The 26,621-nt window shown below is 41.5% G+C and overlaps 1 protein-coding gene across 6 annotated transcripts in view; it reads right to left on the bottom strand.

Moving 5' to 3' along the window:
* The window catches only part of TENM4 (teneurin transmembrane protein 4), a 373,803-nt gene that overhangs the window by 270,772 nt on the left and 76,410 nt on the right, over positions 1-26,621 (bottom strand). Inside the window, exon 4 of one of the 6 annotated variants that reach the window (XM_069883272.1) lies at positions 1,938-2,099. The exons of the other annotated variants lie outside the window; for them this stretch is intronic. Coding sequence (XP_069739373.1) covers positions 1,938-2,099 — 162 coding nt within the window. The remainder of the gene's footprint in view (positions 1-1,937; positions 2,100-26,621) is intronic. 6 annotated transcript variants of the gene reach the window in all.

Raw genomic sequence — 26,621 nt, 5'->3', positions numbered from 1 at the left:
AACTCATCAGCACATCAATAATACAACTGCATTGTCAACACACTGTGGACTCTGAATGATGCTTCTTCTGTTTTTCAGATAATTAGTAAAAGAGGAGATCAAGGTCTTTAATCTCACTTGCTTTCTCTTTCTTCTCTCTTTTTACCTGATGGGTGTGTATTTGTGTGTACATATATATTCTCTAAACAAACAAAGAGAAAGTATATACTCACTGATGTTGAGAACGTGAGGTGGAGTGTGAGTTTGGCTTTCTTTCCAATCAGAGGGTCATCGACATGATTTGGGATTTCAATGTACTGTGAGTGCAAGGAGTCAGATGTCTGTGTGTGCTACAGGGTGTGAGGGGAGGGGGGAGACCTGAACATACGATATGAATTCTAAGTAGTTTCCTGAATGGCTACAACACTGTATCTCCCCCTACTCTCCTTAGGATAACAATTAAGAGGAGAGAACCTCCTTTGAAAAATCCTGAAGGAAAAGCTTGTTTTTACCATAACAAACGCAACAAAAGAAAATAACAGTGAAGCTGAGAAGGGACACACACACACAAATTAGTTGTCAAACTTTCTCTCCTTACTTGGAGATAACAGCATAGGAGGAAACCTTCTTAGAAGCTTAACATAAATGCAGCTAAGCTGTTGCCAGCTGCAGTAAACCTCTCTCTCACCTTTCTTTCTCTTTCAAGATATCTTTGAATGTCTTCTCCTTCACCATAAATCAGACCTGTAAGCAATTATCACTCAAGCCGGATGGCAGCAGCCTGAGTGGCCAGTGCTATTCCACTGCTGTAGTCTGCCCTTCGTCAGGTTACACTACCCTTGATGAAATTTCACATTTCTTTGCCAATGAGCGGTACCTCTCTGTTTATGACTCATTGTCTTGCAGCAGAGCTATGAATCTCATTTCTCTTCTTGAAATTTGTTTAAGCAGAGTGGTCTGTACGGTTGTGCTGAGCACCCTCAGCTCCCATTCGGGGAGCCTCAGAGCATCCCAGAAGCACTGTGTCATGCCACTGCCTCAAATACTTACCCTGGGAGCATCTCTTAGCACCTCAGAGGGAGATGTAGATGCAGATACCCTCCTCTGAGGCTAAGCACGTGTTGCTGACACCACTGTCACAACTCACTGGAAAACTCTGGGGTTTCAGTGCTTCCACCCCTGCCCCCCACCAGCCACAGGGTCCTGGCAGAAGCCTCAGCTGTGCAGGTGGCCTGAGCCCACCTGAGAACCCTCAGCCCCCCGCTGCACCTTGCCCTCACAGAGAGAAGGGTTTATTTCTAGTGAACTGTTCAGCCAAAAGGAAACAAAACATCTCAAAGAAAACCAAATTCTGCCCCCAAAAGCGAGGGGACTCCAGCCTGCAGCCCAGGTGAGGTTTCTGAGCCCAGGCACCACAGAGGGTGGCAAGGGACAAGCCACCACAGCCACCCAGCCAGCAGAATATCGTGTGAGGAGACTCCCCCCTCCCAAAATCATTTTTTAAACTTTTTTTTTAAAACAAAACTCAAAAAAACAACCAAAAGGCTACTCCTGAAGGGGGCTTAAAAGAAAGCTGGGGAGGGACCATTCACAAAGTTTTGTAGTGATAGGATATGGGGCAAAGGGGATAAACTGGAGAGGGGCAGATTTAGACTCGACCTATAGAGGAATTTCTTCACCATGAGAGTGGCGACGCTCCGGCACAGGTTGCCCAGGGAGGCTGTGGCTGCCCCATCCCAGCAAGCGCTCAAGGCCAGACTGTATGGGGCATTGGGCAGCCTGATCAAGTGGGATGTCCCTGCCCGGGGCAGGGAGGCTGGAACTAGCTGAACTTTAATTCCTCTTCCAACCCAAACTACCCTGCGACCCGCACCCCGACCAATCCCCACGCACACGGCTGCGAGGCGAACAAGAAAAGTAAAGTACAGAGAGACAGACATAGAGAGGGAGTCACTCACCGTTGGAGGCGACACAGAGGTTTCCAGAGCCACTTTTAACTAAGAATGAATTAGGGAGAAACTCCTCCTCCGAGTCGGGGGCCGCGCCGCTGCCCGGGTTGGCCGGCGGGGAGGGGGCCGGCGAGGGCGGGCTGGAGGAGGCGGAGGAGCGCGGGGCGGCGCCTGCGGCCGCGCGGGGAGGGACGCGCGGGGACGGGAGACAGAGGCGACGGCGACAACAGCAACAACAAAAAAGACAAGACAAAACACAGACGAGAGAGACAAAAAAGAAAAAAAAAAAAAAAAAAGAAGAGTTGAGCCTGGGGTGCGAGGGAAGGCTGACCCGCACCCTCCCCAGCCCTGCACGGATCGGCCCGCAGGCTGCTCTGAGCGGGCGGGATGCTCCGCCTTGGGCTGGCACCGTCCCCGTAACTCGTGTCCATCGGTTTCTGAAAGATGTACGGGCATAAACTGGAGAGGGGCAGATTTAGACTAGACATTAGGAAGAAATTCTTCACCATAAAGATGGTGAGGCACTGGCACAGGTTGCCCAGGGAAGCTGTAGCTGCCCCATCCCTGGAGGGGTTCAAGGCCAGGCTGGATGGGCCTTGGGCAGCCTGATCTAGTGGGATGTCCCTGCCTGTGGCAGCGGGGCTGGGGCTGGATGATCTTTAAAGTCCCTTCCAACCCAAACTACTCTATAATCCTATGATTTTGGAATTGTAGGGAGCCTTTGGTGCAAGATGGGAGCCTGCTTGCCCACGGGGCTGAGCGTCAACGTAGGCTGCGTCATGCTGTGAGAAGAGCTTTGCTCCAAGGACTGTGGGGGTAAATTATCTCAGATTTCATGTGAAACGAGTAGAGTCTGTTTAGGGATTGGTTTTAACCATTCCCTTATCCAGTTGAAGCCTGAAACCTGCCTCGAGCAGGTAGAGGAGAGAGCCTGGGCATCGTTGTGCTGTGTTGATGGATGTCGGCGAACCAACGTGCTGACACTGGGCAGAACCAAGGCTCAGTGCAGAGTGTCACTTTGGTTTTTAAGTCATGAGAAATGCAGCAAATTAGGTACTTAGGTAATATGTTATATAAAAATATATTTTACATAAAGTTGTGCCTGATCAGGGCAGAGCTTCTACAGACTGCAAGGGAACTGGATTGGGTGCTTGGAGGTTAAGCCAATCCAAACACATACTGTAAATAACTAATGGTTATCAGGGTCTTATTCCAATCAGATTTTTAAACAGAACTAGGAAATCAGAAACCCCAAACTGATGAAAAATTGCTAGGCAAGCGTGGAGGTCAGATATGTGCAGTACATCAATAAAAACGGGGAATACGAATACAGACATAAAATAGGTTAAAATACAGGACAATGCATTTAAACATGAGCTTTTCCTCATTTTATCTGAAAGTGATAATGATCTCTCACATTGTTCCAAATACTGAACTTTTATCATGCAAAATCCATCAAAATAAAAGAGTAACAATCAGCACAAGAAAACTAGCAAACATAAAGGTGTTTCCAAAAAAAAAAGACATTTTGAACACAACATAGCTGTACAATATTTCTTACTAAACACAACACGAACACTTTAGAAAAGGACACAAACCCAAAACGAGAAAGCAGGTTTAACATTTAAATCCCCCAAGGCTGGTTCTGCTAAGGTTCTTTCCACCTTGGTCATCAGTTTTTCTCATTATAAGTCCTTGGATGTCACCTCCCTGGCATATGCAGAACTTATAAATGACACATTATCATCAGAGCAGAAATTGTGATGTCAGAAGCAAAGCCTGGGAATGGGGGAGAGTATGGGATTGTACCTGTGCTCAGAGTCACACAAGTGCCCGCGGCCCCTGGAGGAGAAGCCACCCTTGGTATAGCTTTCTCGCATGAACTGCAGTTTGTGCAGTGTGCAGCCTGAGTGCAGGAAGATGTGAGCCCTGTGTGTTTTGTTATGATCAGCAGTGGAGTTTTCTGGGTCTCGTTCCTTCTGACAACCCTTGAAACAGAGAGCTTCCTCCTTTAGGAATGCAGCTTTTAAGGAGTCTGCAGCCCACTTCACGCTGCCTGACCTTTTTATGGCACCAAGGCTATAACCTTCCCATTGTGTTAACTACCAGTAGGAGCTGGAGAGAGACAGCAATAAAAGGGAGCACGTGCAAGTGGATAAACACTGCTTTCCCTGTCACAAACCCTGGTATGCAAACGAAGATCCACCTCTACCTCTGATATGCTCTTGAAGGAGCAAAGTCTAGTCTGAGTCATACTCTTTGTTTGCAATGGAGATTTGATGAGCCCTAACATGGAATAAAGATTAAATCGTGACTTTGATTTGCTATGCATTTGTTGCAAAACGGCAATACATATTTTGGGTTCACAAAAGGCAGGTCTTGCCAAACTAACCTGATCACCTTCTATGACAAAGTGACTCAGCTGCTGGACGAGGGAAAGGCTGTGGATGTGGTCTTCCTGGACTTCAGTAAAGCCTTTGACACAGTTTCTCACAGCATTCTGCTTTGGAAACTGTCAGCCTCTGGCCTGGACAGGCGCACACTCTCCTGGGTGGAAAACTGGTTGGATGGCCGGGCCCAGAGAGTGGTGGGAAATGGTGTGAAATCCAGCTGGAGGCCAGTGACAAGTGGGGTTCCCCAGGGCTCGGTGCTGGGTCCAGCCCTGTTCAATGTCTTTATCAATGACCTGGATGAAGGCATCAAGTGCACCCTTAGCAAGTTTGCAGACGACACTAAGCTGGGTGGAAGTGTCGATCTGCTGGAGGGTCGGGAGGCTCTGCAAAGGGATCTGAACAGGCTGGACCGCTGGGCAGAGTCCAATGGCATGAGGTTTAACAAGGCCAAATGCCGGGTCCTGCACTTGGGGCACAACAACCCTATGCAGTGCTACAGACTAGAAGTCTGTCTAGAAAGCTGACTGGAGGAGAGGGACCTGGGGGTGTTGGTTGACAGTGACTGAATATGAGCCAGCAGTGTGCCCAGGTGGCCAAGAAGGCCAATGGCATCTTGGCTTGTATCAGAAACGGCGTGACCAGCAGGTCCAGGGAGGTTATTCTCCCTCTGTACTCGGCACTGGTGAGACCGCTCCTCGAATCCTGTGTTCAGTTCTGGGCCCCTCACCACAAGAAGGATGTTGAGGCTCTGGAGCGAGTCCAGAGACAAGAGCAACGAAGCTGGTGAAGGGGCTGGAGAACAGGCCTTATGAGGATCGGCTGAGAGAGCTGGGGTTGTTTAGCCTGGAGAAGAGGAGGCTGAGGGGAGACCTCATTGCTCTCTATAACTACCTGAAAGGAGGTTGTAGAGAGGAGGGTGCTGGCCTCTTCTCCCAAGTGACAGGGGACAGGACAAGAGGAAATGGCCTCAAGCTCCACCAGGGGAGATTTAGGCTGGACGTTAGGAAAAAATTCTTCACAGAAAGGGTCATTGGGCAGTGGAACAGGCTGCCCAGGGAGGTGGTTGAGTCACCTTCCCTGGAGATGTTTAAGGCAGGGGTGGACGAGGTGCTAAGGGGCATGGTTTAGTGTTTGATAGGAATGGTTGGACTCAATGATCCGATGGGTCTCTTCCAACCTGGTTATTCTATGATTCTATGATTCTATGATTCTAATACTGTGTAGTCAGAGCCTGAATTCTAGTATGATGAGGGGTGAAATGGAAAAAAAAATGTTAAACTTGTGTCTTACTAAAGACCCATACAGTTTTTTCAGTGTAGTTAGAAACACATTTTCCAACCATTGAGAGAAGCAAACTAGATTTAAAAAAGAATTGCAAGCCTCTGACTTATTTACCCAAGGATGAGTGAAAATGCGTAAAAAGGAGATTAATAGTGTGACTATGCCAATAAAAAAAAAATGTGGTAATTGACAGTAGAACCCCAATGTTCTCCCTGTGTTTTGATCAGAGAGCATGTTTGGTCTATCTATATATAATACATGTCTGTATTCTGGACATAAAGACTAGGAGCAGAATGAGCTAAATTTGGAATCGTGACCTTGAAAGCAAAGTGTTAATGCTTTTGTCAGCCCACATAAGAAACTTTCTGCCACTTTCATGTGGCTGCAGGTTGGTTGTTTGTCTATATTTTCCCCATCTCACTCTGCTGCAATTTTGGCAAGGATAAAAGAAAAATCTGGAAAAAAAACCCCAAAACCAAAACTACACAAAACCTTTTTAATGAAAATTTTGGATTTTAATCAATGGCGTCATTGCAGAGTGCACATGCAAGATTCCCATGGGCTTTCATAGCCACTACATATACTTCCAGCAGTGCCGGAGCTGACTTTTACAAGGGGAGGTTGCTTAAGAGTCCTGCTTACTAACTATGATACTGAGGGTTGCACTGCCGTCACTGGCAATTAAAACTGTGTTCCCTAGAAAACTCTCTTTTGGGCAAACAGTATTGGGGTGGATGCAACAAAAGCTGTTGGAGAGAAGGTGCAGTTGATACTGTCCTTTTTGACCTGTCAGCAGCTCTGCTTGTAGGACAAGAGTGTCATAAGCTGTAGATCCTTTAAGAGAATTGTCTCCTTTTCTCTGCTTGGACAGAAAAACAAAACCTAGATATGATCATTTCACAAAAAATAAACCAGGGTTGAGATGAAAGACAGAAGTTCGTATCCTCGGAGAAGTATCTCATTGAATTTACTGTGACTGGAGGTCCAAGTAAAACAAGCAGGATTTGGCCCATAAACTTTCATTCCAGCTGCCAGAGCAAAATTTCTAATTGATTAGTACAAAATGAATTTGCAGCAATACTGGGTTGCTATGGAACCTGAGCAAGTAGGCCAAGTCACTTAGCGGCATGTGCTGTTTCTCCTTCAAAAATATAAAACAGAAGGACCAGATAACACATTCATTATGCACACTCTTGCAATTTGGAAGCTAACTCAAAGAAAAATAAAACGGATTCCAAATATGGGCCCCTTGGCATCAATTTGTAACAATCTTACATATCTGCTTGCAGTCAATAGTCAAAATTATGTTCTTTGGACTTGGGGCAGGAATAATGTAAATGGAACGTCTCTGTATGAATTATATGTTACTTGCACATATTCAGAGGAAAACAGAACATAAACTCTATTTTATCTATATGCCAGTATTTCAGATTAAGATTTAAAAAAAGGAAAGGAAGATATGTTACAGTTTCTGGTAAATTTATGGAAGTACTTAGGAAACACAAACTTTGGAAACAGGTTCATGCACAGAATCTGTTTCCCATCTTGACTAAGGAACTGCAAAAGTGAGGCAACCACTTTAAATTTAAGGAAGAGGCAGACCAGAGCAGACTCCAAATAGTTATGAGAGGGTAAGATAAACAATAAACATGCTTTCAGTTTATGCTACATATTTGGCTGCAATCTTTTGGAATACTGTGTATCTCTCTGGGACTTGCAGGATCTGGCCTTCAGAGATCAAGAGTTGATTTAAAACGGGTGTATTCATGCTAGTGTGAATAGAAGGGTTGCCAGGAATACAGAACACTCAAGGAGATACTTCTAAATGAAGGACAATAAATTATTTCATAGACTATATTCAGTAGATTATACTCGTGTTTACAATTTGTCCCAAAAGAGGTGAAAAACTGTGGGTATACAAAAGCTGACTTTTCACAGAACTGACACTACAAGCCAACGGGATTACCCAGAATGGTATTATCTGCAATCAATAAAACATTAATATCAGATTTTTTTTTCCCATAGTACCTTCTTGTATCAAGCTTCAACAAAGAATCTGTAAGAGCTTTACAAATATTGAGTATGTAAGCTCTGAAATACTGTTATTGGATCTGTTGGGATCTGTTATCAGAATGGCTGATAAAATTAGATTGTCTGAGGAGCAGACTTACCCTTCTAACAGTTAAGGAAACTGAAGCACAGAGATGTGAAATAAATTCCTTCAAAATGTTATTGTTCCCTGTATCTGCATTCTGTAACTCTAGCCACTGAAAGTGTCTAGAAGCCTGATCATCACACTCAAAATATTTTAAATTAGCAGAATTCCCACTATGGAGGAAGGGCAGGGGAAGATGGACAGAAGTACTGCCATTGTGATTACCTTAGTGCAGCAACTACAGCAGTTCTCATGTAAGAACTGTTGCATTAAGTCATGCCACTGAAAATGCTTGACCCATATTCAACCTTAAAATATGACAGTTTTTGTTAGTATTGATGCTCTGGTAATGGTAAGCACCATTACAAACAAACATACATCAGAACACAGCTTTGGTCTTTAAAATGTAGGGCACTGGTATGCACTGTGGGTTCACAGGAAGGCTGTGTGAATGATAGCAGAGTGTCTACTGTAGTGTACTGCCTGGGTGTATTATCCTGTCAAAAGGAAAAGAGTGTAAACAGCTGCACTTCTTTTTTTGTCTTCCCCTTACTTTGTACAGTGGTTTTGTCTGACCTTTATTGACATCCAAGCTAAATTGTATTGATCTATATTATAACTGTAGGTAGTCTTGCACTGAAGAAAACCATGACCTGCTTACACAATGGAAATGCTTAGGTACCACTGTCTGATAAAAGAAATTAATTTATAAATGTAAAATTCGGGCAATTTCACCCCACACCATATCTGATTGATTAAAACCCCACAAAATATGAATTAATGCTGCAGGGTTTAGATCTTCTTGAGTGAAAGAGCTGTATTTGAAAGGCAGAGTGGACATCTGGACATCAGGACATCCCCAAGCAGCACCTCTGAGAGGGACTGCTGAGAGCACATGGGACAAGGTGGGAAGGGCAGTGCCCTGCCTCCTTGGTAGTTGTTCAGTTCCCTGCAGAATATAAAAGGCAGTGATTTGTTCCACTAGTATTTCAAGGTATCAGAGATCCTGCTGGGTTGAGGAGGGGTATGGGAGAATATATGGCATTTTGCTTTTCAAGGAGAAAAAGAACATATTATTTGAAGATGAGCCCTGCTTTTCACATTGTAAAAGGCTGCTTTCTTGTCATCCAGGAGCCTCACTCCCTAAAGGATGGAGAAAAAAGGAACTTTCCTAAGGGACAAAGAGTATTCATGCCTATCTCAGGGTGGCATATCATGCCTTTCTCGGGGTGGCATATCATGTCTTTCCTGTGGACAGCATAAAACATCTCTGGAAAAAGAGCAAGCTGAACTAGCTGTTTGGCAAAACATGTCAATGAATCACGAGAGTAAGGAATTGTTGCAAATTTATTAGTGTTCTTTAACAATAGGTGGTCACAACATCATTAGTTCAACAGGGAATATATATCTTATGTTTAGAATTGATTAAAAAAGCAGTCTTGGAAAACTACTCTTAGTTATTTATATTATCTGAATTTCCACCTGCAATTATGTTTATTTTATTTAATTTAATTTTGTGCATTTGATTTATAGCTATGGAGCCAGAGGGGAAAATAAATGAAATAAAGGGGACAAATGAATATCATCTTAACAAGAAAAACCTGGGCAGCTGCCATGTCATCAAAATTAAGAAATGAGTGGCAGGGCCTTGAAAATGAGAAATAATCACATGCCCTATATGAAGACTGGCATATTGGGAAAAAGGGCCCATGCAAGGTTAAGAAGGAATGAATAAATTCACTTGGACTGAGGTGGAGTATGAAGAACATATGTTACATGGACGTCACTTGCTTTGTGGGTGATTTGTGTTATTCTTATAAATTCTGTTTTTCCTTTCCTCTATGCTATAAATATACACAATGTTTTTGTGTATCCATTTACCAGGACAGTGTATTTTCTATCAAGGAAGTCACGAAGTCACAAAGTCACTGCCAGCAGGAACTGAGGAACATTCTTGTTCTGACAGCGCACATCATCGGCAGACTTTCCTTTGTGTAGAAAACGTATAGAATGGCAAGAGCTGTGAGGGGCAATGTTATGCTGGGATATGTAATAGCACCATGACTGTATGCCTGTTATCTTGCCTCTGTCCCAGCACAGATAATGGGCTAAATGTTTAGACCTTATTCAGTTATTCACCAAATGAAGCAGAAGGTGGAAAGGGATAAGAAATAACCCAGACCTCAAATCTCCTTTCCCTCAGCTCCTGAGGTTACTAACCTGACCCAAAACAGCAGAAAACAATTATCCATTGAGCAAGATGGAGAGGAGCAGGGAGGAAATTGTTCCCTTCTGAAGTGCAGTTGCTCCAGGGCTTAGGGTGCTCTGGAACAGCACAGCCACACTTGAATTTTTTTGCCAACACAAGAAAATAGCACAGCAGATTTTCAGAAAATTACACGGGCAATTGCCTGCACCGGATACTCAGCTTGCTCGTTTGTAGGAACAACAGTAGAAACAGATTGTGTAAGTTAGCTACATGATTTTCTGAAACATCATTCTCCAAGGCTGAGATTGTGCTGTTATTTAAAAGCACAAACAGGTAATGTAATTTCCAAATATATATGGGAGATGACTTGTATATCTTTCAAAATCAAAGAAATAAGGATCAGGAAAGAAAGACTGTCTTCTGATAGAGACAGTATAAACAATCCTAATCACCACAGAATATTTATATCATTCCTTGTGAAATATTTATGCAAGTAATTCACATTATCTAAAGTTTTAAGGAAAATGCAAGCCCCTAATTATGGATCAGCATTACAAAAGCTTGTGCAGCTTTGCTCAAACCCAACTTGTAAAAGAATAATGTAATCAGTAGGAAAGCTGATGAGCTGCATGTGAAATGCGTATTTCACTCTGACACTAATGCTGTATCTGATCCAAAATACCCAATGTAAAGTGTGAAGTTCTCTGGAAATGATTACATGCAAATCTCCTAAAAGGTTCGTATTCCTATATTTGAACACCATACTGTAGGCTTTGTAGAAATTACATTCTCTAAGCTTAATGCTAACAGAAAGTTTTACACTACCCTTGTAAAACTTCTCTTGATATGCTTGGTGAAGGCAGAACACCTTTTCACATTCCTGTTACCGTAGCAGGGTATATACATGGGCCATTGCAAGACTTTTTCACCTGCCACAGCAAATAACTCTTACAGAAATATTTTTCAGGGCAGGTGGCACTAATTTTCTAAAATTAACTTCTGAAGTAATGCCAGAGAAGACAAAACTATGGAATACTAGAAACCAATCAAAACTGCATGACATTAGAGCCTACCTGTCAGGGAGCAAAACTAATTCAACCTACAGCCAAAGCATAAAAAAAAAATCCTCAAGCTCAGCTCATGATTGGTCTCTCAGTCCCTTTGGGGCCTTCCTGGCTGGTGGGCATGAGTTTTAGATAGAATCATAGAATGGTTTGGGTTGGAAGGAACCTTAAAGAACATCTAATTACAGCCCCCGTCAAAGCTTCATCCAAGCTGGCCTTGAACACTTCCAGGAATGGGGCATCCACAACTTCTCTGGGCAACTTTTACCAGTGCCTCAGCACCCTCACAGTAAATTAATTTTCCTAATATCTAATCTAAATCTCCCCTCTTTCAGTATAAAGCCATTACCCCTTATCCTATATGCCCTTGTAAAAAGTCTCTCACCAGCTTTCTTGTAGGCCCCCTTTAGATACTGGAAGGCTGCTACAAGATGTCCCTGGAGTCTTCTCGTCTTTAAGCTAAACAACCCCAACTCTCAGCCTTTCTTCATAGGAGAAGTGTTCCAGCCCTCTGACTATCTTCATGGGTCTCCTCTAGACTCGCTCCAACAGGTCTGTGTCCTTACATTGAGGGCTACAGAGTTGAATGTGGAACTGCAGGTGAGTTCTCACAAGAGCAGAGTAGAGGAGGAAAAACACCTCCCTTGACTTCCTTTGATGCAGCCCAGGATATGGTTGGCTTTCTGGCTTTCTGGGCTGCTAGTGCACATTGCTGGCTTGTGTTGAAGTTCTCATCAACCAGCATCCCAAAATTCTTCTCTTCAGGGCTACTCTCAATAAATTCTCCACCCAGTGTTTATTTTTGCTTGGGATTTCCACAACCCAGGTGTAGGACCTTCTGCTTGGCCTTGTTGAACTTCATAAGGTTCACACAAGCCCACCTCTCAAGCCTGTCAAGATCCCTCTGCATGGCATCCAGAGTGTAGGCTGCACCACACAGCTTGGTGTTGTGGGCAGACTTGCTGAGGGTGCACTCAATTCCACTGTCCAGGACACTGACAAAGGTCAATACATGGTGAGGCAAACTATGCTGCTAAGGAATAAGGTGTATTTCCTGCTGTTAATTAGACAATCAGAAATGAGCATCTCTTGAAAGTAATGAAGGTTACAGTTGTAAAGGAAATCCAGGACTTGATTGGGAAAATTATATATTATTATTTATATTATATATAAATATTGTGCAGCATAGTCACTATAGGGTCTCCCTGCAGTCCGGGGAAGCACAACCTTACCTTACAGAGGCCACTTGTCCTGTCTGCAATTTGCATTGATTAAACAGGGAGGCTTGGGTGATTCTACCTCAGGTGCATAAATGAAAGCGGTGTGAACCCTTGGCTTAATGTCTGGAACCTGCCTGAAGATAAGGTAATCTCACTGAGGCATTTTTGGCAGCAATAATGTGGTTTGCTCTGTAATACCTCAGGCCCCCTCATAATGTGCAGACTTAACATTTCCCCTCCAAGCCCATAGAAAAAAGGTGCTGTATAGTAGCAATGGAAGTGGACACTAAATGCATAGACAGCTGGAGATAAAAGTTGCAGTGAAGGAGGACTTTGAAGCAATGATATTTTATGCTTCTCTTGGGAAGAAACATAGTCTGCCTGAGTAAGTACAGTCCAAGGAAAACATATGGCTGCAGATCTCTGAAGCGTGACAAAGTGGTATCAAAGTTATATACTGCAGTGAGAATCCAACCCATCTATCCGCAAGCTCTCTGGGGAGGAAATTTAGGGTGAGAGGAATGTTGCCTGAATAATGAGATTATATCCCATCCTTTCTTGGTTAAAAATACTTATAGCTTGGGATTTTTGCATTGCATAAAAGTGATTAACTTACTTGTTTAGTCTTTTATCCTTACTGGGACAATTTCCTCCTGATCCCACTCTTTATCCCCATTAGGGCTGAATTTTTGCATCCCTAAAATTGTATGGAAGTAATTTTCCACTGATGTTATTTCTTATATTCTAGCCATTCTCCCTTAATTTTGGGAACACCTTCTTTCCAGTGCACGATTTCAAACAAAGCAAACAGCCTCCCCTCAACATCTATGAGTCATGGTTCAGAAGATTCTTCTCTTTTTTTTTGTCTGAAAAAAGAGATCAAGGCAATCTAGTGCTAAAAGACTCTTCTTGGATGGACTTCTAAAGGGATTTGATTAAGGAGAAATGTTGTTTTCCATAGCATTTTGTTTCTGTGAGCTAGTCCTGGGGCTCTGGACTTGAAAACAGTAGAAAGTGCGAGGCTCCTGCAAAGCGGGAAGCAGGATGACTGCACCAGAATGAAGCTGAGCGTGGGTTAATGTGCTCTACACACAAGCAGCTGGGCACGGAGCCCTGCTAAAGGGACTGCACTCCACACTAGTGCCTCTGCACAGCACTGTACTGCAGATATGCCAGCCTGCAGGACCCCTAAGTCTGTCTCTTTGCGGACAGGTTGATGGTGATTGTAATTCCTTTCCCTTTGATTCTGAGTGAGACCTGCTTTATAACGCGGGGAAGAACTCTTCAGAGCTGTCTGGTATGATCCTTCAGTGCTGGACTTTGATGTGGCTCCCATCTTATGCTTTCCCAGTAATGCATTTGAATCTTGCGCATACCCTATGCCTGGAACAGCTCATTAAAAGACACACTACCCTGTGTCTTCCAGTGTAGGGGGTTTTTTTGGCTATTTATTCTAAGGCTTTTTGAGACATGGGCTGCGTCTCCTTATGTGCATGTGAATCTAGAAAAACAGCAGGACCTTGATCTTGTGTTTGGCCATTAGGTGTTCTTGCAATGCAAGCTGTAAGAGTAGGGAACTTGTTTGTGCTCGAGTAGCTGTAATTATTGTACAGGAGAGCTGTTCACAATGTTCTGCAGGCACTGAGAGGCTCAGAGTGTCCCTTTGCTACAATCCGAAGTGCTACATTTCCAGGGAGGTCAAAGTGAAGACCACATGCTTACTGAAAAACTTGTGAAGATGATGTGCAGCCCTCATTGCTTTTATCCAAAGTTTCCCCTTAACAAACCTGCATTTCATCTTTGTTTTCCCAGAAAACTTCCTGAATTCTTGCCAAGGCAAAGAGCCAGAATACAGCTGTGCTTCTGTAGGTGATGTTCTCTCCTGGGAAAGATTGCCAGTCTGTAGTATTGCCCAAGAAGATAATGCAGAAATATGACAACATTATGCAAGAAAAAAATGGATGAGAAGCTCAACATGAGCCGGAAATGTGTTCTCACATGCCAGAAGGCCAACCGTATCCTGGGCTGCATCAAAAGAAGTGACACCACCAGGCTGAGGGGGATGATTCTGTCTGACAGAAAAGTTGTGGATGCCTCATCCCTGGAGGTGTTGAAGGCCAGGTTGGAAGTGTCTTTGAGCAACCTGATCTAGTCCAAGGTGTCCCTCGCCATGGCAGAAGGATTGGACCTAGATGATCTTTCAAGTCTCTTTCAACCCAAACCATTCTATGATTCTATGACCAAAAATTCTGACTTGTTTTATGTTTGTTTCAGGCCTAGAAAAACATCAGCAAGTAAAGTGCAACAGTCAACTGCAATAAAAAAAGAAATTGGTAGAGAAAAAGTTTCAGGTTATTGGATGACATTTCAGTCCTAAAATGGGAACAATTATTTTTCCTCCAAAATGACTGTATGTCTTTCAGCAGACAACAAGCCTACTTGAAAATGTAATAGCAGGACTTCAGAAAATTTCAGAGACATCATTGATGTTACTGGGTTTTTATCCAGAGGTTTGATTAAGATCTTTAAATCTCCAATTTGAATACTTTAATCATTGCTTTACTGACTTCTGCCCTCTAAGAAAAAAATCTTTACCTTGACTTCTATTCAGTTCCCTGCTCCGCAAAAAATGTGATATTTTTAAGTCACTGTATAAAGAAAGGTCCCCAAAAAAGAGATATTTTTCTGGATAGAATTGAAAATGTATAAAAGGCACATGAGTATTATTTATGAAAAAAAAAATCCCAGTAGTTTGTGGAAGGATTCACAGCAGTGTGGACTTTAATGAGTAGAGCTAAAGAGAGGGAAAAGTATAGCTGTTCACTTGTAACAGTTTGTTTGTCTCTCATTCCCCCAGCCTCTGTCATTTTTTCTGAGGGATTGTTAAAGGGATTGGTTATCTTCAAAACCAAGGCATTTTAGAGGGATGCAGGCAGTCTTAGAAAATAACCAAGTGTGTGGAAATACAGCACCTGAACTCATGTAAAATTGTACTACAGGTTTTGCCAAAACATAAAAAACTAAAAGTCCACCTGATTTACCAACCTTTTCACATCAGTGGCTAATTCCAGCTATGCAGTGTTCCCATCAGGCAATTAATTACACCCTGTAGTACAGGGAGAAATCTTTCTGATACTACATAGTAATCAAAGTTATGCAAGAAAATAAGATGACTAATTGTCCTTATTTATTCCCTGACTATTGAAACAGTATGTGCTATCCGTATTCCAGGTCATGGGCAGTTTCTCCGTCTAAGGTGTTTGTCCCAAAACTAAGATGTAGCAGTTCATTTTGCATACTAGTGATGAAGTATTTCCTGTTTTCCTTTTCTAAATGTAATGGGTTTGATCATGATAAAATGCTAATGGGAGCAGAGAATCCTTACGTTTTGGGTGACAAACAGCCCTTTATAGTTATCTTGTCCATCTCTGAGGTAGTTACTCACTGTAGCATAGAGTCTTTTCTATGAGTCTAGTTTTAAATTCCTGGTCAATTGGGCTGGGTAGCCTGTTCCAGAGTCTTATAGGTCTAACAGTGCCCACTCCCAGATTTGCTTATGTTATACAGCACTGAACATTCTTCAGTAGGCTGGTGAACAGACTAAGTAACATAGTGGTCTCTTTTGTCTCTAATTTTGATTTCCTGCCTGGCCTCTTTGACAAACTTGGCCTTCTGTACATTACTCACTATTTTCTACAGCTATTTTCTTTCTTACAGTTCTTTTTGAACTAAAGGCCCGGATCTGCAAGCACTGTTCAGACCCACCTGACATTCATCAAGTTGCTACACTGTCCATATGTGTGTCGGCCAAATGAGTGGAGAAACTCTTACTGAACAGCCCTCTAGGCACTTCTGCAGACATTACAGTGGTTTCACCATACTTTCATGAGCAGCTCTAGCTTCAGTTTTTCTCTGATTTTTACCTTTTGGCTATCTCTAGACACATTCTTATGAGCAATGTTTTCCCCATACTCTCTAAATGTTGATTGTGCAACCCAAGCAACCCCGAAAAACCAAAACACTATCTCTCCCCCGCCCCAATTAATCTCAAGCCCATTTTTCCAAAAGGCTGTATTACAATATTATACATATTAAACATCCCAGTTGTATTTTATTACAGTGTTTCCTTGTCCTATATACAAAAAAATACAATAGTCATATTATTTCTCTGGGTTGTTTCTTCAGCTTACAGCGTACTTCCTTCTTGATGTCATATTCTGTATAGTGATCCTTTTAGTGAAGATAATAGTATAAATTTAGCTCCTACTTGAACTCCTACAGTGTCCCTTTATCACAGCCTTATAAAATCACTTGGAAAATTCATTTACCAAGAAGTTCTGAAGCATTTAACTGTATTACCTGGAAAAATTCAAAGGCTGAATGGAAAGCCATGCTAAAATGATTTGGAAAAAATTAAACAAGCATAACTGCTACCACTTATCAACAAGAATAAAGATAAAATAAGCAAGGATTTTTGTGTTGGGATAATTACCCAGACCTTCAATTTCCTCACTTAGTATGTTTATTTAGGTACTGTAATTAAGCCGTATAATTGCTCAGTATCCTCTAAGAACTGACCTTGATGTGTGAAGTAGAGTGATATTAGAACAAGATAGGAAAGAATAGCTAAAATTAACTTGAAAAGTCTGGGTGTGGAAAAAGCTTTTCAAAATGTATGACTTTTTGGTTCTATATATTATCAGTTGTCTTTTGTTCATACAGTGTTAAAATTCACATGAGACAACATAATGAATGTAAATGATGCTAGGAAGATTCCTGAAGTCCCAGGTGATTGGCAAAGTTGTTCACTTCTTTGGGCAACCCAGTCATGTAGGTTTCTGTGCTCATTAAGCCTTTTCCTACTTAACTGGCTGGTTCCCTGATTTTTTAACATTAACAGAAAGTATTATCAGAGGGAGATATCTTACCAAAACTCGCTGGAATGTACACTGAGATAGAGAGCCCTCTTAAATCCTCAGAAAGCCTAAAAGTAGCTAGGCCCACTCAACCTGAATGAAGCCTAGAGTCAAGGTTTCCCACTTCTTTGGGAAAGGCTCCAGTTCCTGAATTATTTCAGAAAGAATGGGTGTTGTCATCACAAGCTCGTTTTCAGAGGAAGTCTAGAAAGACTGGCATGCAAAGTCTTCCTAATTAGTTTCAGTGGAAGACTTAAGATGTTCATGTAGGAAGAGACATAGGAGACACTCAAGCTTCCTGTGCCATCCAGATGGGAATAGTATCCACATGGTAGGGAGACTAGAACTTCCTCTGCTTATCTTTGGGGCCGTCTGCCTCCTTCCACTTCCACTTTCGCACACTAAGTATGAAAAGCAAAATTTAGATGGCATTTACATTTTGACGGGTTTTCTCCTAGTCTGTTTGGGACCAAATGTCCCGAATTTCACTATGGTTCTTACGCTTATAAATGAAGTAAGATGGAGTCTGCATAAAAATCACAATTTTTAGACCTCAGTCCTTAGACCAAAGAACCAAAATTCACCTTTCTTTAATTGAGGTGAAATGCTGAAGTCAGGATTTTTGGTTATCTTGGAGCTTGATTTTTTCTTATGTACAGATATCCCAGAGATTGTGGTGAAGACAGCAAGTGGATTTTGGAATGTGTCTGTTCATTTAATCAAACTAAAGAACAAAGTTATGCTGAAGAGCCAGTGCTTGAAATTACTACCATACATCATTGTAAACATGAGTTTTACACTCATGTTTAAAATGTTTAAAAACATTTATTAAAACATTTATTAAAACATTTATTAAAAACATTTTAAATGTTTAAAAACATTTATTTAAATGGTCAAGAATCACCTGTGCATAGACTTTGTACAGAAGGAATGACTTGTATTTTTTAGTGTTATTGGCTGAAAAAAGCTGCTGTCTATGCCTGTGTCTTTGGGCATAAACTAACCCACCGCATGCCCTTGGGAAAACAGCATACGTTTGGAGATGCTTTAAGAAAAACAAAAGCTCATTGCTGCCTGTCAGGCTCAGTGTATACAGAAGCTACAGTAAAACTCATTTAGATTTGGCACTCTAGCAATGGGCAGGTAAAGATGCTGTTGACAAACTTTTTTGCATCTGAAGGTTCCCAAAGGCTTACTTATCTAAGGCTATGTCAAAGGCAGTTCTCGTTGGTCCTGTCTGCTGTTTCACAATAACTAAATAACTCTGTTGTCTTCTGGTTTTTTTCTTTTTTCTTTTCATTTTCTTTTATGCTGAAGCTGATGCAAAGATGTGAAAAGGCATGACATTTCCTTTTTGTTACATGCTTGTGATTTTTATTATGCCTGTCCCCGAGGTAGCTAAACCAGCACCTGGCACTATTTGAGTATTCTGACCTTCCGGGCAATGAAAGCAGAGACTTTGGAATCTGGGAGCAGCATAGCTACTTCATAATCAAAGTGGTCATTCTGGTGTGAACATTAGAAGTCTTGACACATACACAAAAAAGGGTTCTGGTAGCAATTATTCCATGCCATTTACCCTGCAAAAATACATACAGTCATACAAGCTCTGTTATAAAACCTAAGCAATTTCTCTAAACTTGCACTTCACAGTGAAGTCTGTTGCTTCTATTTCAGATTTGAAGAAAGCTTGTCTATGTTTTCTGAGTATAACACTTCTAATACTACGTGTGCCTACAAGTGTTTTCTTGACTAACTCCTCAGATTATCACACTTACAAAAATATGTTACTAGGCTGATATTTCATGGTTTCAAATGTCATATGGATTCTTGCTCAATTTGAGAAATATTCTTCTACTACAATGTAAGTTTTATAACAGCATTGGTAACAATTGTACTCAGATATTAAAGCACCAAACAGAATTCTTTGCATCCTCCCAGTTTTGGTGGGGAACACTCACATCAAGTAATAAGAGGTTGTGAAAACCTGATATAAATGACATGAAATAATCCTATTATCTAAACCAGAAGAAAGTATACCACTGGTCTCAAAAAAGTACACAGGTGTCAAAAAGAGAAGGTTAACAACCTGAATGCATCCACTTATGGAACGATGTATACTTTGTACGCAGATTTAATTTTTGGCCTTTGTTGTACTGTATCACTGATGCCATCCACATGACCATGTAAACATAGGCAACAGGAGCAAAGGCCATTTGAACTGCTTTGAAAAAATGGAGGATTGAAGGCTGAAAACATAAAATGCACAGTGGCATCAGAAATTAACTTCTGTTGTGAACAAAGTGGGGGAGACCGCCAGGAATTGCAAGAGGAAATTTCCAGGATATAGCAAAGACACAAAATGATGGGGGAGTTTTGTATGGCACTGCAAAATATGATTTACAGAAAGGGAATTAATGAAATGATAGTGATGAACTTGGCCGTTGTACTCGCAGGATGGGAAGGTATAGAATCTGCAAATGATTTTCCCTCTGATTTTCTTAGGAGGTATGTTCTGAAAATGTATTGTGGGGAAAAAACCTTCAGCTGCTGTAACTTGTGAGCTAAGTCAGGTAGAAGAATAGAGGTTGGTCACTGGCTCAAAATCTCCACAGCAGCAGGCGTATCTGCTGCACTTGTTAATGCTAGCTGGAAAATGGAAAGGGTAACATTTTATTTAGAGAAAGAAGTTGTTTCTGATTGTACTATTCATACTAGTTTAAAGCTCAAACAGGCATGGATTTTCCCTGACTGTGAAAACAACTCATTAACTTCTGCAGATCCTCAAGAAATAGGAATATTTTAAATAATTTCAAACCTGCATGGCCAGCCATTATAAAAATTATTGCTGATATTTGTAAAATAAAAATAACTCAATGTCTGCCTTTTTTGTAGGCAAAGGCCAGTTGGAGGAACAGGAAAGGTTTTACGATGTATTCCGTTCTCCTTACTTACTTGCTGTTGCTGTGGTGCTGTTGAGTTAACCAAGAGATGGATCAATGACTATCTTCTTTACTTTTCCCATTTTATCCTTCCCAGTGGTACATGGTGGCTATTCAATCATCTAATGGAAAACTGGACTGAAAGAGTGATTTCTGGACCCATCTCTGATGGAACTGGGATTGTAGTTCTTGGAGTGGTACTTCTCAAACCATTAAATTTTCCTAGCCTCTGTTGTTCATTAAGTCAATAATTTCTTTCACCATTGCCAGTACTAAAATCCATACAGAAATGATCCATCTAGCAAATTACACATTGCTGTACAGGCAGGAATTACTACCTTCAGATTCCTGGCAGGTGATAAGCACATGCCCTTGAGCATGAGATTTTTGCAAATCCCTGCTGCTGCATTATGCAAATCTCTAGAACTGATTAGAACTTTTTCTGAATAATAGTATCTTCTTATGCCACCTGTTCACCAAGGCGTTAGGAGTCACTGGAAAAAACTCAAATTCCAAACTCAATTTTCAAAGCTGCCCCAGCAGAACAATGCTTAGTGTTTACTCATCACGTTTTATGTGACAAAACATTTGACCAAAGCCAGTTAGCTTCTTAGGGGAGAAAATGGATGGGCAGTGAACCTACCAAGCTAAAATCTTCCAGTGGATCAGATAAAAACACGACACATCCTTCAATTCCCACCACAGGGCTCTATACACTTGATCATGCCATTTGCTTGAGAACCTTGAGTATTACTAGAAAGAGTGGCATCAAGACTGAAAAGAAAGCAAATTAAACGAATCTACCCTCTCACACCTTGGTGTTTAATGGGAATCTGTAATGAATAGATGTGTTCTGTGAAAGGTCTGTTCTAACAAAACCTGCCTTCATCTCAAAAGGGACTGGAACTAGAGTGAAATGAACACTAATAGTACCTGCTTATCGGCTATTCTGTAAAATCCTATTTATGAGCCTATGGATGCTAATTAACTGTTTTGCAATGTCAAGCAGAATTGTACATTAATCCCAAGTGAAAGAGCATGGAAAGTGTTAAAGAAGGCACCACATTGATTAGTGTCTAAGCCAGGTCTCTCTATCTGACAACTTTTGCACATTGTTTTGCCTTTTTATGTAAGGCTCCTGTGAACTCTCTCAGCAGCCATTTTTGTGGGCCCAGAGCCTGAACTTGCCAGAAATGAAGCAGAAGTTGCTAAGAATAATAAAGTGCAATGAGTGCATTCATGGTTGACCTTTGAAAAAAGATATTATCTGCTACCAGTAGAAAAAAATCTGGCCTTTATGGAGAGAGTAGTAGGCAGAAAAAGTTTGCTGTAAGACATACATATGTATTTATAAGCAGCATGACAGAAATGCGTAACTGCAGTGTAAACTGATGGAATTGGCTTAGAAATAGTCTGTGAGACACTCAGAAGGAGATGAAGACACATGCAGCTGGCTTCAGACAGGTCAGCTCTGGAAATGAAAAAAGCTTTGTGGATACAAATGGGATGCTGCTTCATTGCTGCCTTCCTATGGTGTGTCCCTGAGCTAAAACACAATCCTTGGCTCTTTAGGGATTGCCAAGCACCAAAGAGATGCACCAGCACAGACTAGTGCCATCACAAAACCCTGATACACTGATGTGTGATGCATGTAAGTCCTCAGGCTTTTCACATCTCTAGAGAAGTACAGGACAAGATGAGATTCAGATTCCTCAAGGTGTGCCTATGTGCTTTGATGGATAAGGGCTTGGGCGGGAGGTGGATTTCTGAAATTCTCAGTTTGACGTCCCTTGTTGACAAGCGTGAGCATCTGAGCTTTGCTTGCTATATGCAAAATGGTGTATCATGCCTTGACAGAGCTGATTACCCCTGGACCACTTCCACTTGGACCAATCTTACTGATTTTAATTGAATTACTAATAGCATAAGGCACTATTTAATGAGACTCAGGGAAGAAAGGGGTTGGAATCACTCTTTCCTGTTGTCTGGGTGCAAAAGTACATTTATTCTATGAACAACCCCACAGAAACTACCTGAAAGGAGGTTGTAGAGAGGAGGGTGCTGGCCTCTTCTCCCAAGTGACGGGGGACAGGACGAGAGGGAATGGCCTCAAGCTCCGCCAGGGGAGATTTAGGCTGGACATTAGGAAAAAATTCTTCACAGAAAGGGTCATTGGGCACTGGAACAGGCTGCCCAGGGAGGTGGTTGAGTCACCTTCCCTGGAGGTGTTTAAGGCAGGGGTGGACGAGGTGCTAAGGGGCATGGTTTAGTGTTTGATAGGAATGGTTAGACTCGATGATCCGGTGGGTCTCTTCCCACCTGGTGATTCTATGATTCTAAATAAATATACATCCCTGTAGAATAACCTTTTTGCCCAGTCTGATTGAAAAAACCCTCTAACCTTGCTTCTTTGGATGAGGAAAGTTGCAAAGAGGTATGACATTACTTTTATACCCTTTTTTATTAATGCATTAAACTGCACATCCTTCTTCAAGGGAGATGAAGCACTCCAGTGCTCAACACAACTATGTGTTACAATCAACCATGTCATTCTCTCAGATAGATGGCTTTTACATGGTGTATCCTAGATGGCCAAAATATCAGGAGGGTAATTTGTCTTTAAATTATGGCTGTTGGTAATTAATCCTCTTTTGCTCTGGACTTGAGTGACCTTTATAAAGAAGCAGTTTAAATTAAAAAAAAAAAAAAAGGAAAAAAGAAGGAGAAGAAATGAAACATCCCTCCACAAACAAATATAGTTTTGTCTTAAACTTGCAGTAAGAACTACAAATAGACTGAAAATAACTACAGCAGACTCAAAATATAACCCAGAAGATGTATACTAACCAACTTCTGCTTTATTTGAGGATAAAAACTTGCCTGTAGCAGCAGTGGGAACCTTGTGACCTATCCAAGGCTTGACAAAGCCCGGTCATCTCTGTGATAAACTGCTCAGCACTGCATTTCCATCTTGAGAAGTTTCCTGATGAAGTGAGAATGAAAATGTCCGGCCTCTGTAGATATGGTGTTTCTTAAAACCATGATGAAAATCAAATGTCTCCCTCCCTTTATTAGGAACATTAAACAGGAGCAGCTGTGCTAGGGACATGGGCGCTGTCAGTGTGACCTTTAGAATTGGTACCTGCTCACTGGTAATTATAGAGTCATAACTATTGATCATATAGAAAGTGAATCCAACACCTTGTAGGAAATACTTTTGAGGAAACAGAGTCATGATTAAATGTTGCCCGGCTTTATTTTTGTGTGTGAATGCTAGTGTTCATAAAAATAAATGACTACCGTGATGGATAAGAAACAGACATCATTTTTGTGCAGATTTTTTGCAGACTGTTTTGGGTGAGACATCTCTGCCTGTTTGTGAGATTGTCTTACTTGTACATTTCTGGCTTGGACTTTTCCTTTCGTTAAAGCTTTCTGAAACTGTCCCAAATGTCTGGAGAAGGGCAACCTGTTAGCTTAGTATTTTAAAAGAAAACATAGGAGAATGAATAGAATGATTTTTAGTAAAACCAGCCCTGTGTTAGAGCTGCCTTGTTTTTGCGGTGGTAGGCAATTTGGGCAAGTTTTTTTCATTGTAGGCAAGGCAAAGAGCAGGGGCCTGGTGAGTCTCACTGGGAAGGTTAATATGGGAAAACCCTTTTATTATAATATTTATTTTTTCTCATCTGAAAATCTGGGAGTTTATCTAATGAACGGTGGCAGCTTCTCTTTCAGATACAGCAATCTCCTCTGTCTCACATTCATTTTAAGTGATTTTTAGCTCTGCCTAATTGAGACTGCCTTATCTATGTTATTCTTAGAAACCAGAAGTTAATCCATAAAAGCTAAAAGTTTATCTTTCCCCTTTCTAGCTGCATCTCAAATTAAAGAAGCCCATGACATCACCCTGCTTTGCCTCATTCATCAAAATAATACGGCAGCTAGTCCTTCTGGAAGGACAGAATGTGAGATATGCAGGGCAGGACACCCAGGGCTCTTTTGGGAACTGGGGGGCTAGATGCCCATACTACATCCTTGTGGTGTGTAGGAGGTTTGGATGGGTGTTTGGAACAACTGAATGCTAATGCAGCATGGTATGAGAAGTAACAGCCTGGTAGGACCCAAATCCCCTCCAGATACTTTGCTGAATGCCTGTGCCTAGGAAAGATGACCAGAAATGATCCCTTCTCTACAAGGACTCAGAAGACTATCTCATCATACCCTCTCCTGCTTTGTGAATTAACGCAAATCATCAGTTTTCAGAGTTGTCATCTGAGTACCAGTCACCAGGCTTGTATTTACTGCATAGAGAAAGCCCATCCTGCTCCTCTCCTAACACTCAGCGTATTCAAATATGAGTTAAATGTCCACATGGTAAATTATTATACTAGGTGTAAAGTTTTCCTTGGAGAACTGAGACCTGTGTTTATTTGCAGAACAGGTGAGATCTGCTATTAGGATTAAATGAGAGAATGAGATGCTTGCAGGAAAATAGTTCTGGTTCAGTGAGTGCAGATTACTGGTAAGCACTATAACAGAGGTGGATGGATGAAAGGAGCTGGGAAGTTAACTGCTTGGCCAGGTTTAGGTACAACTTTAGCCTCCTTTAATAAATGCTTTCTTAAGCAATTGTTTGGCTTTCAGTATAAATGTGGAGTGAAGCAAGTTTCCCACCTGCTTGCAGACAATGGTTGCTTCTGCATCTTCTCACATAGACTTCTTGGGGTGGTTTTTGGTCACGATGAAGAAACAAACCCAAACAACTCACAGTGATGTACGTACACGTAATTGCATCCAAAGCTTAGAGCAAGTCTCCACATATGAAAGGGCCCATTTAAGGGCATCAAAGCAATTTATTCCCAACACTCTGGGGTTTCTGATTCAGTTATGTCACAGAACGTGATGTTTTGTACACAGTGGTGGCCCATGTAAGAAATGGGGTCATCTAGAGAAATGGTTCAAAAGCATGTGATGGGGAAACTGCGTTCTTGGTGTGGTGGGGAATTTTAACGTCAGCATAAGACAAGTCCTAAAGCACAAGAATTACTTTAAAATTGGTGAACTGGACAATGCTGTTCATCCCTGGAGCAAAGAGAAGAGGTTTGAAAGAGCATCAGCCCAAACATGAATACGTACTTGGTGGTTCACAGAATCAGAGGCATTAGGAATAGAAAAGACCTATCAGCTAAACCACGATTATTCTACTTTGGTGCTCGGTCCTGTGTTTAAAACCAGACACTAACTTCTCTGTCCCAAATGTAGATTTTAATATGTGCCTTTTACAATCAGTTTGATTTAGGGTCCTCAGACAATCTTTTGTAGATGGAATATTAAACTGCAAAGCATGATTAGGGATTTAAATAACAAGAAGGACTTCTTGGTTGTTTTTGTTTGTTTGTTTGTTTCACTGTTCCTTGCCTTGCTTTGCCTACCCTTCCCTCTTTTATTTTTCTTTTGAATGGGCTTTGACCATCAGCATGTTTTAAACTATCTGCAAGGTCAAACATTCTCTTGCGGAAGGAAAACTTGTTCTTTCCATGGTATTTGAAATGGGTATATACAATGCAGGGATTAGCACCAAACAAAAATTGCTAAACAAAACTAGCTATTTCACCAGCTGAATGCAGAGTACAGGTCTTTTCCCCCCAGGATATGAGTTTTAGTCATAGAAATAGTAAGGTATGTAAAAAAAGGTGAGATCTTACAAGAACAGGAAATTGCTCCAAGTCATCCTTATGGAATCAAGGACGGAGGGGAGGTAAGAAGCGCAGGAACATTTAAAATGCCATATATGGCACTCATATGCTCAATATTTGGTTATATATGCATGCTGATTTACACAACCTGAGAAGAACTTACATCTGAAACAGAGTAGAACATTTTCTTCTATGACATTTCAAGGCAACAACCTTGCACAATAAGAGAGAAGTTTCAAGAGAAGCCCTAAGACCCATCACTATATGTGAGACAGTGCAAGCAACTCTTTTCACAAGAGATGTAGTGTTCTATCTGTTGTCTTTCAGAAATCCCATGAAGCTAGTTGTCATTTTGATTCATGAGACTGACCTCTGATCACAGTTTCCCTCAGTTTTTCTCCTTTTTGACAAGAGCCCAGTGACTGTGTGCTGGGCTTCAACCTTTCTTCTGTTACTTTATGTAAAAGTTTCCAGACAACAGGAAGAAGGAAAGCTGCAGCCTTGTTGACTGGCAGCAGTTCAACAGGCTCAGAAATGAATGCTCAAAACAGCAGCATAAGTACAATACTAGAGAGTTAACCTAACTGAATAGCCGTCCTACCTGCACACTTGAAGCAGAAATAAATGAAATGCAATACAAAAAGAGAACACAAACATTTTTTATGATGATGATGGTAAAACACTGGCGTAGGTTGCCCAGAGAGGTGATAGATACCCCATCCCTGGAAACATTCAGGGTTGGGTTGGATGGGGCTCTGAGCAACCTGCTCTAGTTGAGGAAGTCCCTGCTTATTGCAGTGGGGTTGGACTAGATGTC

The sequence above is a fragment of the Phaenicophaeus curvirostris genome, chromosome 1 (assembly GCF_032191515.1).
Source record: "Phaenicophaeus curvirostris isolate KB17595 chromosome 1, BPBGC_Pcur_1.0, whole genome shotgun sequence".
Taxonomy (NCBI): Eukaryota; Metazoa; Chordata; class Aves; order Cuculiformes; family Cuculidae; genus Phaenicophaeus; species Phaenicophaeus curvirostris.
The sequence above is the reverse complement of the archived record's forward strand: the minus strand, read 5'-3'. Positions and strand labels throughout refer to the sequence as shown.